The 18375-nt window shown below is 36.7% G+C and overlaps 3 protein-coding genes across 4 annotated transcripts; all 3 read right to left on the reverse strand.

The window, feature by feature from the left end:
* Positions 1-3243: 3243 nt before the first annotated feature.
* On the reverse strand, positions 3244-4266 carry LOC127799533 (uncharacterized). Its single transcript, XM_052333649.1, has 3 exons — positions 3720-4266; positions 3498-3600; positions 3244-3372 (listed from the first exon to the last, which is right to left on the reverse strand). Exons 1-3 carry the CDS (start codon positions 3865-3867, stop codon positions 3255-3257), a joined length of 369 nt encoding a protein of 122 aa, XP_052189609.1. The 5' UTR covers positions 3868-4266; the 3' UTR covers positions 3244-3254.
* Positions 4267-4455: 189 nt separating this feature from the next.
* LOC127799532 (LEC14B homolog) lies at positions 4456-10751 on the reverse strand. Of its 2 annotated transcripts, none has more exons than XM_052333648.1 (10): positions 10585-10751; positions 9862-10352; positions 9626-9745; positions 8044-8121; positions 7687-7866; positions 6927-7004; positions 6025-6200; positions 5453-5614; positions 5211-5271; positions 4456-4831 (listed from the first exon to the last, which is right to left on the reverse strand). In XM_052333648.1, the coding sequence occupies exons 2-10, from the start codon at positions 10249-10251 to the stop codon at positions 4640-4642; spliced, it is 1437 nt and encodes a 478-aa protein (XP_052189608.1). In that variant the 5' UTR covers positions 10252-10352; positions 10585-10751; the 3' UTR covers positions 4456-4639. The 2 variants fall into 2 exon arrangements, with proteins under 2 accessions (XP_052189608.1, XP_052189607.1); XM_052333647.1 differs by having other exon boundaries at positions 5453-5617.
* A 911-nt stretch (positions 10752-11662) lies between these two features.
* LOC127799531 (sugar transporter ERD6-like 16) lies at positions 11663-15801 on the reverse strand. Its single transcript, XM_052333645.1, has 18 exons — positions 15226-15801; positions 14964-15026; positions 14788-14877; positions 14638-14697; positions 14462-14527; positions 14264-14329; positions 14095-14170; positions 13892-13956; positions 13713-13805; positions 13543-13623; positions 13369-13453; positions 13221-13267; positions 13071-13133; positions 12919-12978; positions 12776-12829; positions 12615-12674; positions 12363-12477; positions 11663-12267 (listed from the first exon to the last, which is right to left on the reverse strand). Exons 1-18 carry the CDS (start codon positions 15427-15429, stop codon positions 12152-12154), a joined length of 1464 nt encoding a protein of 487 aa, XP_052189605.1. The 5' UTR covers positions 15430-15801; the 3' UTR covers positions 11663-12151.
* Positions 15802-18375: the final 2574 nt, after the last annotated feature.

Raw genomic sequence — 18375 nt, forward strand, 5'->3', positions numbered from 1 at the left:
TAGAATTACCAATAACTTAAAAGTTGTAAAACTTAAACGCTGATATATTAGCATTTTACGAAAGTTGTTGCCTAATAGCTATTGCAAATAAGCTTATGAGAGTTTTTTGAATTGATCAATGAAATGATAATTTTATTCTTTGACAATTTCAATATTTACATCTCATATTCCATGCAGTCCTAACTCTACTTTATTGCTGTCATCTTCTCTCGCAACATCTGCGCCTCCTCTATTATTGTCGTCGCTAGATCCTCTCTATAAATGATCGTCGTCGCCGACCATCATCGCCCAATGCTGTCCAAAATCCTTCATTGTTGCATAGCACCTCCCATCGCCACCCTAATACGCCCAACATCGCCTAGCGCTAACAATAACTCTACAGAGTGAGGGCTAGAGGAGTGACAAAGGATTGGGGGCAGGAACCAACTTGGGGTGTCAACGGTTCGGATTTGTCTGATTTTATAAGAATCCAGTAACCGAACAATTTTTAACAGTTCCGAAAAAATAAGAATCGTAACCGAATCATTACATATATAAAATCAAACCATGACGAATTCGTTGTATCAGATCGATTTCGGTTCTATCAATTAACATTTAGTTTCTAAACATTTTCACAAAATATGAAATTATAAACAAATTTGTTAATTAAAATAAACCCATAACTTCATTAATGTTTCAAATCTTGAAGTAAAAATAGAACAAAATAATTCATAGACTATCTCATCAAATGAGATTACATCGACTATTTAGCATAGCAATAGCGCATAAAAGTCTAAAAATAAAAGAGTTCATGAATAACAATAACCAATAATAAAAAAGAAATAAACAAAAAATAGCAGATTAAAATTACAAATAATAATATATTTATGCGTATGTGTATATATATATAGAGATGGGAAATGGGTTGGCCCGCCTCATAGCCCGGCCTGGCCCGTTACTGTAGCAAACGGGCCAGGCTAGCCCGCCTAGCAAAATGAGGGCTGTGTCAGGTCAGTAATATGTGGCCCGTGGCCCGGCCCACCAAAATAGCCCGTGGGCCAGCCCACCAACTGGCCCGCTAAAATGGCCCACCCCGGCCCACCAAAAAATAAAAAAATATTTAAAAAATTATGTTTCTTGTAAACATAATTTTATTATAATGTTTGTAAACATAATTTTAGTGTAATTTTTGTAAACATAATGTTTACTGTAACATCATATTTTACAAACATCAAATTATAAGTAAACATTAAGAAACATATTTTAAAAAATATTAGTTACATTTGGGAAAAAATAAAAAAATATATTTAAAAAATAAAAATAAATGGCTCACGGGCCTGCCCAAATAGCTAGGCCCACGGGCCGCCCCTGTCCAGTAGGCCCATGGCCCGGCCCAGCCCACTTTGGCCCATTTATTAAGGGCCATAGGGCCGTGCTGGGCTCAAATTTCCATTTCCTTGGCCCGTCCTGTCTCCCTCGTGGGGCTAAATTCGACCCGACCCACCAAATGGGTAGACCAAGCGAGATGCGGGTCGGGCCGTCCCGACTCGCCCATTTCCCATCTATATATATATATATCAAAAAATTATAATATATATAAGTATAATATCGATCCCGATTCGGTTCGAACCACGATTTGAAAAGAAAAATCAATAATAAAACCAAATATACTAGTTCTTAATTTTTTAGAGCCAGAACCTAACCTTTGAACCACAAAACCAACCCAAAAGCCGCGGTTCGATTTGATCCAATTCACCAATTTTCAGATATTTTTTGACACCCCTAGGTAGGGCCGAACCTTCCATGAGGCCCATGAGGCGGCTGCCTCAGGGCCCATGGAAATTTCACAACTTAGGACCCCATGCTTTTTTTGCCTGCCCGCCCACCCCTTTCTCGCGACCCTTCTCCCTCTCTCTCTTTCGCTCGCTGCCCTAGCCCTACCTCTTTGGCTCCGTCGCGCCTCGCCCTTGCCCCCTTTCTCGCTACCCTTCTCCCTCTCTCTCTTTCGCTCGCTGCCCTAGCCCTACCTCTTTGGCTCCATCGCGCCTCGCCATCGCCCTCGCTCTCACCTCTCGCTGCTGCTCTATCGTCGGTAGCTCGTTGCCTCTCTCTCATCTTGCTGCTTCTCGCCCTTCGCCCTCACCCTCGCTTTCTGGCCTCTCGCTGCTTAATCGACGATCGCTCGTCCTCACTGACTTGCCTCACCCTCGTGGCCGATGGCTCACTGCTCGAGCGCTCGCCCAGCAAGCATTGCCTCTCGCTGCTCTACTCGGTTGCTAGCTCGCTATCGCCCTTCGTCGCTCGCTCTTGTGGGTTGTGGCTGATGGCTCGCTACCTCTCGATTGTCGATTGGGTCATCAGATTAGATCTGCTTCTCAGATGCTCTAACTCCAGATCTGCTTCAATTTTCAGCAATTAGTTGTTCCTTCATTTCGTTTCGTTTATAGTAGTATCCTTCATTTCGTTTCGTTTATGGTAGTTTTTAATTGATAATTTTTAAAAAAAAATTATTCTTATAGTATAAATATTTATTTATTTTTTATATTTTATTATAAAAAAATAAATTTTAAATATAATATATAATTCGAAGCTCATTTTCACGTCTCGTCTGAGAACCCCAAAAACCCAGATCTGACACTGCCCTAGGACCAACCACATGAACGCAAGGAAGCGCAAGTTGGTGGCGTTTGTGGACAGCCCACCGATGCCACCTTCGCCGTTGGGTTCACTAAGTGAAAGTGGGATGAAAGTGACGAAGGGCAGCGAGAACATGGATGATTTGAGGCAGATCAGGGAGGTCGGGCTGCTGGACGAGGAGACCATAGAAAGGAAGGATCTGGCCGCCCTCGTATAAAAATTATATATTTTTAAATCTAAATTTATACATAAAGTAAAAAAATTGTATATTTTTAATTTTTTTTATAATTTGTTAACATATAATTGTAAGTATTTTAATAATTGAACATTAATTTAAATTTTTTTATTAAAAAATTATATTATTCAGTACCGTGTCTATTTTAATCTTTTTATCAAGTTCTAACAGTTTATCAATTTTTACAAATTAAACACATAATTTTTAACTAATAGTTTAAAAATACATTTATCCAAATACATTATCAGTTTAAGCGCTACTCAATTTAAACATTATTACACAACTTAAACACTACCTAACTAAAATATTTAAAAAAAAAAACTAACCAAACTAAACTAACTGAATGTAGTTTACTGAATGTGAAACAACAAGGGTTGCCTAATTGTCAGCTTAGCTCCCACGCCTAGATAGAAAAAGGCCATTTGATGATAATGGCATCAGCAGCATTCCTGGATAAGGGAGCTTTATTCAAGCACAGTATAGTTCCACTGTATCCTCCTCTGCCATCAGGCTTCCTGGATCTGAAACCAATAATTCAACACTTGTACAATTCTTTTATTGCCTCCCTAGAAACGGAAATTGATTATTTAACGAAATTACAGTAACAATGTCTCCTCTTTTTTTTTTTTTTTTCTATCTTGTATACCGAATCTGACGAAGAATTCTCCGAGCCGTCGTCCTTCCGGCATCGGACTCGTCGTGGTACCAGCCGACCGATTTCCGAGCATCGTCGACGATCTGCGAAATGCCTGCGGATCCAAAAAACATAAAAAAACGCAATAGCAACTGAGATTCAAATCAAATTTGTATGAAAACGTAATGAATATTCTGCATTTGTATGTATGTATGTAGAGAGAGAGAGAGAGACCTCCAGAGACGGTCTGCTTGTTTTGACGGATGTCTTGGATAGTGGCGGAGATTTTCCAGTAGAGAGGACGAAAGAGGTAGAAGAAAGCGACTGTGATTAGAATAGCCAGTAGTATGCGGAAAGTAACCCTAGCTCTCGGCGAAGCCATCGTTTCTGGATCTCTCTCTCTCTCTGTGTAACTACTACTGTCGGAGAGAAGAAGAGAGGAGCGCTTTGGACTTTAAGTGGGACTCCTGGTCGGCGACACACCAGCCGACCGCAAAACCAAGAAAATCTTCTGGCTATGTTTGGCTGCTCTTCTACTCTATTCTAGTAATCAACGGTTGTTCATCCATACTTTCTCAATTTAGGGAAAACACGGAAAGAAAGGATTTTCCATGAAAATGAATGAAAATATTATTTAATTTTTATTTCTTTTTATTATTATTGTCTTCCCCAGATGAAAATAGCTCCCTTCCAGTTTTATATGTAAAGTTCATAATATTAATAGCAAACAATTTTTTTTTTTTTTAAAAAAAGGAATAATTTCAGTTCTTGCTACTTCACCGTGGACATCACGTTTATCAAATTTGTAATTTATGAAAATCAAAGACATTGTCTACATTTGAGCCATATCAGGTGAAAGAATATTTTTTAAAGAAAATTGAGATATTATGCAACGTCATTAGCTCCATCCATAGCCCCGTTGATTGTTATCACAAGTGAACGCTGCCATTCAATCCATTGCAATCTGATATGATATCAATAACACTTCAAGTTTAAACTATAAATTTGATGTTTCACTCGAGGCAAACCTAATTATTCTGAAGCAAGAAACATAACCTGTATGCGTATATACAGCTCAGTCGAAATACATGCACTAGAACCATGAGGCATTGCCGGTCACCCTTTCTTAGCAAACCAAAGAACCAATATTGCATTCAATAAAAATATCTCCTTCGCCTTCTAATTGGCCTCGAGGGATTGGCCGGCTGCCCGTTCCCGGGAAACTCCCATCGGGCGATGACACCATCCCATGATGAACTGATGAGCATTGGGTAGTATGGATGCCAACTGCAATCTCTCACAATGTCTTCGTGGTGGTCGAGTTTTGCCACTTGATCTCCACTCACCTAACAAACAATGGGCAGCAATCCGGGTAAAGAGAAAGATGAATATATTGATTGCACCTTCCGTAGACTTTTGCATTGCCTAAATTAAGACTAATGTGTAAGGGCGTTTCCAGGGCACAAGGCTCCCACTTAGGCTCATTTTCATACAAGCCTTACCCTTCAGATTATATTCATAACTCAAAATCATGACCTCCTAGTCATAAAAGAATAACCTCTTACCGTTGCTGCTAAGGTCACTCTCCCATGTGGTTCGTAAATTGCAATAAGAAAATAAATTTAAAAAACAAAAAGTCATGCTTGTTTGAGAAACAGTCAATTGAGGTGGATTTTGTTCTCTATTTTATGTCTCAGAAGAGTATTGAAAAACTTGAATGCGTACCAGATCATAAATATAAACAGAAGCATCACTAGACCCCGTATAGATGTACCTCTGACCAGTGCTGCAAAAGACAGGACCGACGTATAAAATATTAGGCCATTTGGCAACTCTTAACAGATAAATTAGCAGGCACTCAGTAAATGATTGATGATTAAAAAATTTAGACATAAAAATAATAGCTTTGCCATTAAAAATTAATGCAAAACTAAAAAAAATAACATTTCTATCAAAAGATGTAATACCTATAAGCTGGGGAGAAGTGACAGCGTATAAGGGTGCGCAAGACTGAATGACCTTTATATGTTGCCAATGATTGATCATTAGGGTGTTTCTTATTCCTTGCATGAGGTGGGTACTCCATCCATCTATAATCCCAGTCAGAATTTCTGAGCCTTTCACTCGTCCTGCTGCATCACAGACATCCAAATCATTTAACCATATATATATATATATATATATATAGAGAGAGAGAGAGAGAGAGAGCCCAGCTCAAGCAGAGGTACCACATCTGGACAGTGATTCATTGGTGAAATCAAAATTTTTCATTAAGCATCAACAAGTATCAGAATTGATGCTGTCAGCTTGAACATATTTCAGAGCTGCCATTTAATTTATTACTATTTTTGCATGTTTACCATACTCTACGAGCGTGTTTCTTAGATACCTAGATCTGAAAGCAAGCAAATCAGTTTGGAGCGTGTTTATGGTTCTTGTACTAACCATAAAATATCAGACAAGGTAAATTACCACATTCCAGAGGCATTGGAAATTAGCTAATCTTAAAGAAAAAGCATAACGACCAAAAAAGATGTACCGAGTTACATTGGAGGACATTTTCCGAATATCCCAAAGTTTAATAGCCTGATCTTTTCCATTTGAGATAAAATAACGGCCATCTCCTCGACTGTCAATAAAGGTAATGCCTTCTAGATGTCCAACGAGAACTCCAGCTGCTTGCCCATTTGAAACAGAGCATCGCCTGTCCCATACCTGAAAGCAAACACATTAGCATCAAGCAGAAGGCATTCTTTAACCACGTGGAATGTTATATAACCATTGCAATCTTGTGCTTTATTAAATTCATAATTGAATTGATAGTAGGCAAATTAGTAGAAGAACAATAACAACTCCAACCAGAGATTAACCATCCTGCCTTTACAGCAAATCATCCCACAGAGAATTTTCTCAGTGCACAAATATTTCACAAAACCTGGTGGGAGATGCTTAGGTACAATATTAGTTATAATGGCCTTACAGAATGCCATAGATATAAATAATTGCAAACTAGAACTTATTTTTTAATTAATTCATGAAGGAATAGATGGTAGGCAAATTAGTAGAACGACAGTAATAACTCCGGACCAGAGATTAACCACCCTGCCTCTGCAACAAATACAAATAGCCCCTCACTGCGAAATTTCTCAGTGCATCTCAGTATTCCACAAAACATGGTAGGAGATACTAAGGTATAATAGTAGTGATAATGGCCTTACAGAAGGTAAGGCCATATCAACAAACTTGCCGAAGAAACTGCCGTGTGGATTTTTCATACAATAGCGACCTACTGACTTTGCAGGTGGTCTTTGGTCTTAAAAGGCCTTAATACATTTGGCAGATTTTACCTCAAAAAAGAAAGGAAATCTAGGAATTAAAGTGCCAGAACATCACATCAATACTGCCTAAATATTTCTCAGGAGCAAAGGTTAATAAATATACCTTACAGAGGTTATCATCACTCCCCGAGTATATAAGATTGCCACACTCATCAGCAAAACATACAGAATTAACATCAGACTGCAACAAAAATGAAAATCAAACATTATATTTTTTAACATCAACTACCTGTTCAGGGAGAAGCCACTATTAGAGGCAAATGCTAGCATAATTGAAGTAGTAATGAACAAGTAGAACAATAACTTCAAAATATAAGTCCAACTATGTTTGTCTATAGATGCACATGTATATTGAACTGCATAGATATTGAAGAAGGTCTTTCTTGATCAGTGGAAAGGAAAAACAGTACCAGAAGATGCACATGCATGTTGAATCAACTTATTAGAGGAAACAATAACAGCCACCAATCAAGCTGGTAAGCCCTTCAACCTCTCACCACCAACCCCTTACTGTCAGCTGTGTTCATAGAGGCAAGGTGATTTATACTTGACTAAATCTAGAAGGAAATAATATAAGCCTCCAAATGCCCAAGTTGACTTCATTTCTAGAAAAATCCTCATTTCTATGGGACATTGAATCACATCTAACTATTTGACCAACCAAAAAACTAATAATTAAATGATCCCACTTTACCCAAAAGAAGCTTAAACAATCACAGGTTGTATGCCTGATTTTAAAAGAGGGGAGCTGAAGTAAGAATGATTGAGCAGCATTATTTTCAAAACTATAATACTACCTCTTGAAAAACTTGGACATGAAAGACAAACCAATACTGTATTATCTAAAAAATCAACTATAATACCTCATGTGCTCCAATTCGAAGGGTAACCTTATTTTCTCTGAGATCATAGATATATATACAATGATCATTACTTGCTGCCAGAAGCTCTTGACCATCAGCTGAAAATTTTACAGAGAAGATGCTAAAATTATATCCGCCACCATTATCACCAGTAGAAAAATCCAGACCCTCATGAATTTCCTGCATAAACAAGTGCCATTGAGGAAACCATTTCTAGCAAACCCAAAAGGACGATTTACAGGCTAAAAAAGTGGTGTTGTTTTGGCTGGGACAGAAAGCATAATTATTTTGCTTCAGATTTATGGCTTCCAAAGCGTTTGTCAGAAAGGAAAATACTGTAACAACTGTAATACATACCGTTATGTTTGCATGAGATTCCCTTGTTCCAGAGGCAACATTTACAATATGCACAACAGGACACATACTTGAATAAACCTGCAATCATCAAAAATATAATGACATACTCATGTGCCAGAGTCAAATGAAGAGGGGAACACTTTTTTCCTCCTATAAATCAAAAGGAGCAGCTGACACACAAAGAAATTGGATAAAATATATAGATTTTCTCTTGCAATTGTATAGAGCATCAGAAAACTACTTAGAACACCCATGATGATACAAGAGGATGAGAGTCATCAGACAATCAGATGGAAGCCAATAACAGGAAATCATGCACCAAAAATGCAAGTAGAATAGGAATGAAAGAAATGGGAGGAAGATCACACAAAAGATATGCATATGAATTTTTCATAGAAAAGCTTTGAGTGAAGATCTCATCCTGAACAGAACCCACTCATGAACAAGTGAATAAATTACCAGTTCATCTATAATCTATTAAGTTATACATACAATAAACAGAAATAGAAATGATACCCACTAGAACTGCAGGTCAGTTACAAATGCATAGCTTCAAACTTTCAAACTGATGTCTTCAGTTTGTTTCTTTGACCAACCCAAATATTGGTTCATGGGTATTTCGAAAAATATAAACTATTACACAAAATACTATATCCATGCAATATGAGATATTGTCCTGAAACTAATTGACAACCTTTTTATTAATAAACATATTGTAGAACTGATGCACCTTACGAGAACAAACCCTGATTCAAGAGAAGAAGACACTCTAAAGGCACACATAAAGGCAAATAGAAATTATTTACAACACGCACAGAAGAATTGAGTTAAAAACGAGGGTCCTTCCTCAACCATAAAAGGGAGAAAAACAATGGCAGTTCCTTTCAAACAAAAATTAAGATGCTTCACTCCTTCAAAAGCAGACTTCTAACCCAAGCAACTCTGGCCCAACCTATTCCACCATAGCCCCTAGCATATTTAAGCCAAAGAACTGAATCCTACATAACTCACCAACACCAAAAACCAGATAAATAAAGATTCCCAACCTCCTTGAGGAACAGTTGTGGGTGCAACAGTATGGCCGTTTGATATGTAATTAACATGATGGAAGTGATCGCAAATTAAATAAGGAGGATGAACAGCCTTCTAGTTTGCTAGAACCTGCAATATACAATCTCCGAATGTCCACCTCAGAAGGCATCCTCAATTTCCAAATGTCCCTCCAGGGAAGATTCTTCTACTGGACATAAAGAGCAATATAGAACAAGCAATAATACTTCCTCAAAGTACCACACCACCTGTCCTAATTTAGAACAATAATGAATCGTACCATGTAATGCAATCAAAAAGCTCAATTTCCAGTGTTTCTTTCGATATTAAATATAATTCCCAAGAATCTCTTTCACCACAATTGGTGCAAGTAAAATATTCTCTACAAATCACTTATTACTATTTTGCAAGTGAATAAAACAAAAATAATCTTTTTCTTGCACTAAAATGCATTAAAGAGTTTCCAAATTGCCATAACTTGAAACTTGCCCCACAGAACTAACTACACAATTTTTTAGCAGCACAAACTTACAAGATAACGTTGATCTGGTGAAAGAGAGGCATCAGTAATTGTCCAATGCAAGCTTCTGGCAACAATGTCCTTTTGAACCTTCCATCCATCATCCACGTTATATATCCTGATTTCACTGTCCTGTGGTACAAAAGGACCAGGAAACACTGAATATAGTTTTGCTAAGTCAACCATTCTAAATGAACAACAGTTTGGAAAAAAAAAACCCTATCAATATACTTCTCACATTCACAGACCTGAAATCCTGCAACACAGAGAGAACCATTAGCCGAAAACAGGGAAACATAAGCACAGCTCGTCCTCCTATCAATTTCCTGAGGGCCTTTAACAGGCAAATACCGGCTTAAAATGTGACAACAATCTGCAGATGTGAATCTACCCCTGCCTGAGTAGTTACATTCTCGACCAGCCAACATTTTCGCAGAGGAAACAGGCAACTTCGACTTGCCCATCACAGTGCATCTAAGAAGCTCATTCGGTTCTGACCTAAGCCTTGTGAGCTGAAAAATTTCATGATCAAGATATCCAGATGCCACCACATTCCTCTCTCGACGACTAGTAGCACCCAATCCTTTTGAGGTACTCCCCCCTTCACAGATGCTTCTATCCTTCCCCGACCTACTCATCCTATACAATACTGATTTCAGTAATCTCGCAGACTACAATTTACAATCTCACGCCAAATTGAGGTTCATGTCACCGGAAATGAGGCCTGGCTAAGCCAATTCTGCAAGTAGAAAGTAAACAGAAACTCCAATCTCAACAAAATTCCTAAAATTCAACGACTTATGTATAGGAAAACTTTCAAGATTCTACCACACACACTTAAAGAATGATAGATGCATCAGTGTTAACACGTAATGGTTTCCCCTAAAAATCCATTGAATTGCAAGTAACTTCAGAAACAAAGAGGTTTTCTTCCGGACTATAAATCTAGATCAGACGTGAGCAACGATCACCTGAACTCGGCGACGAGGCAAGATTTTGAGCCCCCGAAGTTCGAAGGACTGATGCTTGGTCTCCGGGAAAATACGTGGCTCCGCTCCGACCTTCACATATTTGTATACGAGGAGGAAATGAAGGCTTTAGATTTTTTTTTTTTTTTTCTTTCTCGGGGAAATGAATCGAAGTCCAAGGCTTGTGGCGGTTTTAGCTACACGATGACGGGTGCACCCTTCGTCTCCCGGGACACGGTGTGCTCACGCGCTACTCCTTGCGTGCAAACACGTGGTTTTTTTTTTTTTTAGCGAAATAATAGGTTAATTTGTTGTCCGTTATTTTAGAGATAATTATGAAAACATAATTAGATTTATTATAATATATATGTTTATTAAATTTTTCTTTAATTTTATAGTTTCATGTACCAATTATTTTTATTTAATAAAAACACAGTGAAGGTGTAAGTCTTTTTAGAAAAAAATATAAAAATAGTTAATATATTTTTTAAAAATAAATAAAAATATTTATTATCTCGTAGGTGCATAAAATTTGTTTGAAGGGCTCTATCCATCTAAAAGTGTCTGTCGTAATTAAATTTTGAGTAAATTATATGAAATCTTTATGCACTTAGGATCATGTGCAACTTATTTCCTGTGCTTTCGATTACATCAAAAAACCCTCTTATATTTTCAAAATGGTGCAATCAGCCACAATTTATTTTTATTTTACATAATTTTATGCAATCTATTGGTTGATTAATGCAAAATTTTATATTTTTTTGATATATTGAAGTTATATATGTAGAATTATGTATTTTGTATACAGATTATTATACAAAATTATGTAAAATAACAATAAATTATGACTGATTATAACATTTTGAAAGTGTAAGAAAATTTTTGATACAATTAAAAGCACAGGAAATAAGTTACACATGACCCTAAGTGCATGGGATTTCATATAATTTACCCTTAAATTTTTGTATCTAAAGATAAAAAATAAAATCCCCCATTTTGTGCAATAAAACTTATTCGACAAGAATAAAGATAAAAATAAATTAAATTAAATTAAAAATAAAAGAAAAATAACACCTAAGGACTGAAGTCTAAGATCCAATTTCCCATTCATGTGAGGACTTAAATTTTTTATCCCCTTCAAAATACCCATTAAAATGATGCAGCAGACTGCAGGGAAGAATTTCAAATGAGATGAATTTATAATCATGAAATTTTGAAAACAACTGATGCTCCAAGGCAAGAATCAATAGGTTATTGTATGAATTCACCAAAGGAAAAGAGAAAAGAAAAAGAAAAACTGCACCTCTACATAATAGAAACTAGAAAGCTAAGCTCCTATGTTCATGGACAAAGCTCCACCCAGAAAAATTTTACTGCAAAATGTAGAAGATTTTCCCATGACTCTCCTGCATCCGGCCATTGCCACATCCAAACTACTCATTAGCCATGCTTCATAGTGACCTGGACACAGTTTCCAACAAAGACATCCTTCTTGTGATCTTACTTGGATTCCATTCCGTTCCATTCATATTCATCAAAATGCAATTCCTCTTCACTATTCCATCCATGTCTATGAGTTGATGGATGCTTGAATCTCTTCCAATGTTTTTCCTTTAGTTTCTGGCACTACTTTCGCAACAAAAAGTACTGTGAGGGCACAGAACACAGAGTACAGCAAGAACGTTCCTGGGAAAAAAAGAAAAAACCGAAAGAGATTGATTCAGTTGTCAGATTACGAGAGCTGCGACAGGTATCTGTGCAAAGGTCTGAAAATATCTAACCTGTAGAGCTCCAGCTCATGAGAAAGTTGAAAGTGTATGAAACTGCCCAAGCTCCCAACCAGTTCACTAGTACAACCAAGCTCCCAGCAACTGCTTTCACATGTATTGGGAAGATCTAGCAAGGAAAGAAGTAGATAGAATTCAGTAAACTTTCTTGGCTCATTGCATATATATCTGATTGGATGGTAAGACATTGCATATTCCTGGGAAAATTGTATACTGTAACGATTGTCATTAGTGGTTTGAAGGTACCTCAGACATAATGACCCATGGAACTGCTCCCATTCCAATAGAAAACGATGCAATATAGATCTGTTCCCGTTGGAAAGACCAATGTTTATTAGAACAAATGAACATGCAGAAGACTGTGTAATTTATGGTACCAGGGCATGAATTTGATGGTTGTTATTTACCAGTAGTCCAGAAACAGCCAGTACTGGGACCCAACCAAGAAGCAAGCTTTGGCCCTGATTCACAAAGATCATGGAACAAAATCAGAATATAACAAGAAGTCTGCAGATGTTCGGGTGTCATCTCGGCTGTATATATAGTTTACCTTGAGGAAGAAAGATAATCCGGTGAGGAAGCAGCCAAAAAATGTTCCGGTTGCGGACACCTTAAAATACGGAACCATTTTGATTAGTCTTTAAAAAGCTGTTGAATGTATTTGTAAATCTATCGAAATGCTGAAGTACATGGAGTGCTAACCATCAGAAGAGGTCGTCTTCCTGACTTGTCCATCAGTACTGCACCAACTATAGTTATTGGGACCTATATGACAGCATCACATCGGTTTAGTTTAGACAAGAGATTTGGTTCATTTGAAGTTAATATGAGACAGCAGGAGATCGGACAAACCTGAACTATGGCATAAGCCAACGTTCCAATGCTGCCAGAAGAAAGCCCTGCCAATGTGCAGAACTAGTGTTAATATTGTTTTCAACTTTTAATGTGGAAGATTGTGGTGAAAAGAATTGAATCTTGGAACACAACATATCCAATTTACCAGCATCAACAAAGGTTTGGCTGGCATAGAAAGATATTCCATTTATTCCTCCAAATTGTTGGAATACCATCAATCCAACACCAATCTAAATGCATTCAACAAGATTGAAAGGTCAGGATGGTAACATGTCAGCCATATAGATTCAAAACAGAAGCAAGTATAGAAGTTGCTTACAATGACAGAACGGATGTGTTTGTTGTCAAACAAATCCAGCAGCCTTGCTTTTGGGAGACTTTGTAGGGATTTGATGTAAGCCTGTCGAGACAAAGAAAATGGTTAGGATCACAAATGACAGTCCTAATTTTTAAGAACTTCTGAGTGGTGTTTATTGAAGAGGGAGTTACTTCGATTTCAGCTGCTTCCCGAGAAACATCAGCATCCTTGCCGCGAAGCTTATTTAGTGCAGCTTTGAATTCTTTCTCGAGTCCAACTTTTGCCTGAAAACAAACATAAAAACTTAGCCTCATTTCTAAAAGCTTTTCATTAAGAAGTTTGATTGTAAAAAGTCCAATGAAATGCTCACCAGCCATCTGGGGGACTCGGGAACCAAGAAAAGACCCAAAAGCAGGACAATGCAGGGAAGAAGTCCTTCAAATTAAACCCATCAATCAGTTTTTCAATCCCTAATTTTCCTTTTGGGGAAAAAAAGTAAAAACTTGGTTTGGTTGGTTAGGTTTGAAATTTTCCAAATTTGAGAACTATCACAAAGCAGGATTTGGAATTCACCTGTCAGGGCTAGTGTTCTCCATGATACAATTGTTCCAACGGAGAATGCAATTGATGAACCAGTAACAATCATAAGCTGCATATCAAGCAGATACACGAAATTTAATGTTCATGTTCTTATAATCAGAAGTGGAAAATGAAACAAAAATAAGTTTCATATTCCATCCACCTGATTAAGTGTTGTGAGCCCCCCACGGAGATTCTTTGGCGATATTTCAGCGACGAAAACAGGGACCTGTTTGCCAATCCAGTTGTTAAAGCTCTGGATAATAACAGAAGATTCCGGAAAACAAAGCAAATTGCTTTGTTTTGAGCCTAAATAGAAAAGCCAGAAAGGATAATCCTGAGTTGCTTAATCTTCACTTACCACATAAGAGAAGATCCCAATGCCATATCCGGTTAAGAATCGTCCCATATCAAGCAACAAAGCTCCCTGTAATAAAACCATAATGCAGAGGCACAAAAGCAAAGCAATTTAGCATATCAATTCTGCTATAATGTCAGTACAACATCTGGAAGATATTATGCACAAACAGCACCCACCATCGAAAAGTAGACTGCTAGCCATCCTGTGATGCAGAAGACAGCTGACAATCTCATTGCCTGCTTGCAAGAACATACCAAATAAGTTCAATTCTAAGCAAAACCCGAATTCCACAATTCCTTTTCAGGATTTTGATGCCTAAAACGTACCCCTTTTCGACCAATGAAATCCGAAATTCGGCCACTAGTAATGGCACCAAGCATAGCACCAATGGTCACAAGGGAGCCAAACACCGAGAACTGCAGGATCATGACAATTAACTCGCTGGAATTCAGGCATTTTATCGACAAAATTAAGGTAAATAAAAAGATTTAAAAAGGCCAACCTCAGCCAGGGACAGATTGAGGTCTTCCCTCAGGGCAGCTTGAGTGGGAGCTGAAAAGCCCACCTGCAAAAAAATTAACTTAAGCTAAACTAACTTTTTTTTTCTATTTTTTTTTCCTTTTGTGGGTATTTTTTGGTGTTTTCGTCCTGATCAAGAAGAAGAAGAGAAAAACAATACAGTCAATAAATCTTGCTTTCCTGAACGAGAAACTGTGTTTTTGCACTAACTATGGAGAGATTTGAGCAAACAAACAAATACTTACACATGATCCAAACTCAAAAGAGCCACAAACTGCAACTGCAGTGCTGAACAAGACCATTCCGATGGAGCCATTATCTTCCGTGATTTCACTCTCTTCACCCTCAGAATCTGCAATTTTCTTGGCCTCAATAAAGGGCTCCTCCAAATCCTCAAGCCCAATACTGTTCTCCCCATTCTCAATGTCCTGAAACTGCTCAATTGCCATCTCTGAAAAAACAAGAAGAAGAAGAAGAAGAAGATGATGATGGCAAAGGGCAGAAGGAAGGGGAAGAACAAGAAAGATTTTTCAGATTTTGGATACGAAGAAAAACTAGGGATTTGATGGACATATATATACTATTGGGTAGATATTTATGAGAGATTGTTAATGATGGATCAAAATATGGCGGGCATGGCATTGCTTAGACTGGCATGCATGTGAACGAAGCTGTCACTGACGTGTGATCTTATCAGAGCCCATATCCCAGCATCTGACGAATATACTATTTTCCTAGAAATTTTTTGATGGTCCTAGAAACCTAATTCGATCAGGAAGAGGATTTTATGAAATTTAATGGGCAATGGAAAACTAGAGGCGGGTTCATGATCCAATCTACTTCATTTGAAGTTGGGTTACGATGATGAATGTACAGCTAAAATTGACGGGACGTGGTGCTTTGGTGTCCTTCCCAGGACAGGTAAGAACAGGATATTATATCTATTTATGAATAAGACGCCAACAAGTGCTTAAACTAATCAAATCCCACGTGGAACTGACTCTGATTCGGTGAGCATTTGGATCCTTCTGCAATTTGGCTTGGACGAGACCTTTCCAACAAGAGCTCCACTACATGGACAGAGAGACTTATATAGAAAGAAGGTAAAAAGATGAAATTGTCCTTGCCCACTTTGTAAATTTATAAAGTGGGTCTCTCCCTGCTCGCTCATCTCTCTTTCATGGCTACCGTCTCGCCGCTATCTTCGCCTTACCGTCGCATCTCGTTGCAGTCGCCTTACCTCAAAAGGCAGCGACGGTCGACGAGGCGAGGACAATGAGGCGACAACGGCATGGCAATGAGGACGACGACCATAGAAAGGAGACAAGCGAGTAGGGAAAGAGTAATAGTGGTCTACTTTGCAAAGTGGGCAGGGACAATTTCGTCTTTTTGCTCTTTTTCAATAACCCGATCGGTAAGCCCGTTTAGATTTTTCACATACATGATTGATAAATAATTATATAAAAATAAAATTAATTAATAATAATAAACATAAATAAATTTGCCAACCCAAGAATTTGCATCAGCCGAAAAGCCCATAGTAAGGAATCATTCCAGACCCACAGAATTTTTTCTTGGGAGAGTTTCATATAATGCACAAACTAGATAATTTTATTATCTATAAATTCTTTTAAGGTGTCACATTGCACATTTTTTTTTTTTGATAAAAATGTTTCCATTATCTCCAATTTAGATAAATAATATTACTCCAAAAAAAAAGATTTGTATTATCTAAAAATAATCTTAAAACAAAACAAACAGGGGAAACACTAAAGAATTATAATTTCGATCGAAAAAATATCAAAATTCTATATAAATATTATGTAAAAAAATCTCAATCATAGGAGATTTAAGATTGATCTATTTTCTATCTATAAATAAGTAGACGCTCATTCTAGTAAATGTGCGTTTCTGATATTGGTGTGAATATTATTCTCGGGTTTTTACATATACAATGTTTGACTTAAACATTGAAGTGTTTGTATGCACTTTCCCGTTGTCTCTGACTATTTCATTTCTTGCAAAGTTAGATGACTTGACAACAATGTTTTCATCCTATAAATTTATTATTGTATTCAAACAACGACGATAATAATCTTACTCAAAGTTAATAATGATAATCAAATTTATCGGTAATTTTATTATGAATGATTATTAATTTTAAATAAAATTATTATGAATTTTACGTGTGTTACATTAATTTATAAAAATTGTTTTTGGGTGAAGTATTTTTTATTTTTTTAAAGAATTTTTAATACACTCGTTGGGTATTAAATTAAAATTTAAAAAAAAAAAGGGGTAAGGAATCACGTCACGAGGTTTAATACACTTGGTGCTCCATTTGATCATTTATTAATTAAATTATAAATATATCAGTCACGCCATTTAAAAAAAAAAAAAAAACAAATACAGATGGCTTAATTAAATGACTGCTCAACACGTGGACTTATTAATACTATTTTATTTTTTTAATGAATAATACTATTTTATTCTAATCAAGTTGTAATATAAATCTTGAATTTTTTATTTATAAAAGAAAAGTGGGATGTTTTGATTTTATTCCCTTTAAATTGCAATTAATGTAAATTGATTATCTGGACTCACAAAAAATAATAAGATAAAAATTAATTTAATGTAAAAACTCTACCCAATTAAACCTAACCCGACTTGAATTAAATTAAAAAAAATAAATTAAATGAATCTCGTTCAAAGTCACACTTAAATTTAATCTTATTAATCTAATGATGACACGTTCATTTCATTGACATCTAACACATTAAGTATTTTAATCAGGTAGGCAGAACAAATGTTTTAGGAGAAGATATTGAAATGCTAATTACTAATTAAGTGAAATAAGAAAGTAACAAAAAGCAAGCTGTATGTATATATGACTCATCTTTATTACTCTAATCTAATCCAATCTTTGACCATCAGGATTGTATAATTATCTTATAATAATACATCTATCTCTCTGCCACCAAATTAGTTGGTTTTGCTAAGGGGGCTGAGTCACTGATGAATGTATCAACCCCACAATAACTAAAATGACTTATAAGATAGATATAATAATCTAAGGCAAATCTCTAACCGGCAGCTATTCTGCTTGTCAAAGTATGGAATAAGGAGTCAAATTTAGAAATTGAGTTCTATTCCCCTTATTAGAACTTTGGCAAGTTAGAAATCCCCTCTCACATGTGGTGATAGAAATCTTCTCGTCATCTCTCTCTCACTTTCCCCAACAATCATTAACAAGGAAAGAGAAAGAGCTATTATAGACAAATATGAAATTAGACGACAAAAAAATGTTGAAATGACAGTGATATAATATTTGACGAAGACGAGTTACAGGCACAAAATGACAACTAGTAAAGGTAGACGAGCAAAATGACAACTAA

The sequence above is a fragment of the Diospyros lotus genome, chromosome 4, assembly GCF_014633365.1.
Source record: "Diospyros lotus cultivar Yz01 chromosome 4, ASM1463336v1, whole genome shotgun sequence".
NCBI classification, from domain to species: Eukaryota; Viridiplantae; Streptophyta; class Magnoliopsida; order Ericales; family Ebenaceae; genus Diospyros; species Diospyros lotus.

Coding starts and splice junctions, on each gene's coding strand:
- LOC127799533 (XM_052333649.1), bottom strand. CDS start 3,867: ATGGCTTCGCCGAGAGCTAGGGTTACTTTCCGCATACTACTGGCTATT. Junction 3,601..3,719: donor CAAGCAGACCGTCTCTGGAG/GTCTCTCTCTCT, acceptor TTGGATCCGCAG/GCATTTCGCAGATCGTCGAC. Junction 3,373..3,497: donor AGAATTCTTCGTCAGATTCG/GTATACAAGATA, acceptor TATTGGTTTCAG/ATCCAGGAAGCCTGATGGCA.
- LOC127799532 (XM_052333647.1), bottom strand. CDS start 10,251: ATGAGTAGGTCGGGGAAGGATAGAAGCATCTGTGAAGGGGGGAGTACC. Junction 8,122..9,625: donor CACCAGATCAACGTTATCTT/GTAAGTTTGTGC, acceptor TGATGATTGCAG/GTTTATTCAAGTATGTGTCC. Junction 6,201..6,926: donor GTGATGATAACCTCTGTAAG/GTATATTTATTA, acceptor GTTTGCTTTCAG/GTATGGGACAGGCGATGCTC.
- LOC127799531 (XM_052333645.1), bottom strand. CDS start 15,429: ATGGCAATTGAGCAGTTTCAGGACATTGAGAATGGGGAGAACAGTATT. Junction 14,171..14,263: donor GGCTCACAACACTTAATCAG/GTGGATGGAATA, acceptor CTTGATATGCAG/CTTATGATTGTTACTGGTTC. Junction 12,268..12,362: donor CATGAGCTGGAGCTCTACAG/GTTAGATATTTT, acceptor TTTTTTTCCCAG/GAACGTTCTTGCTGTACTCT.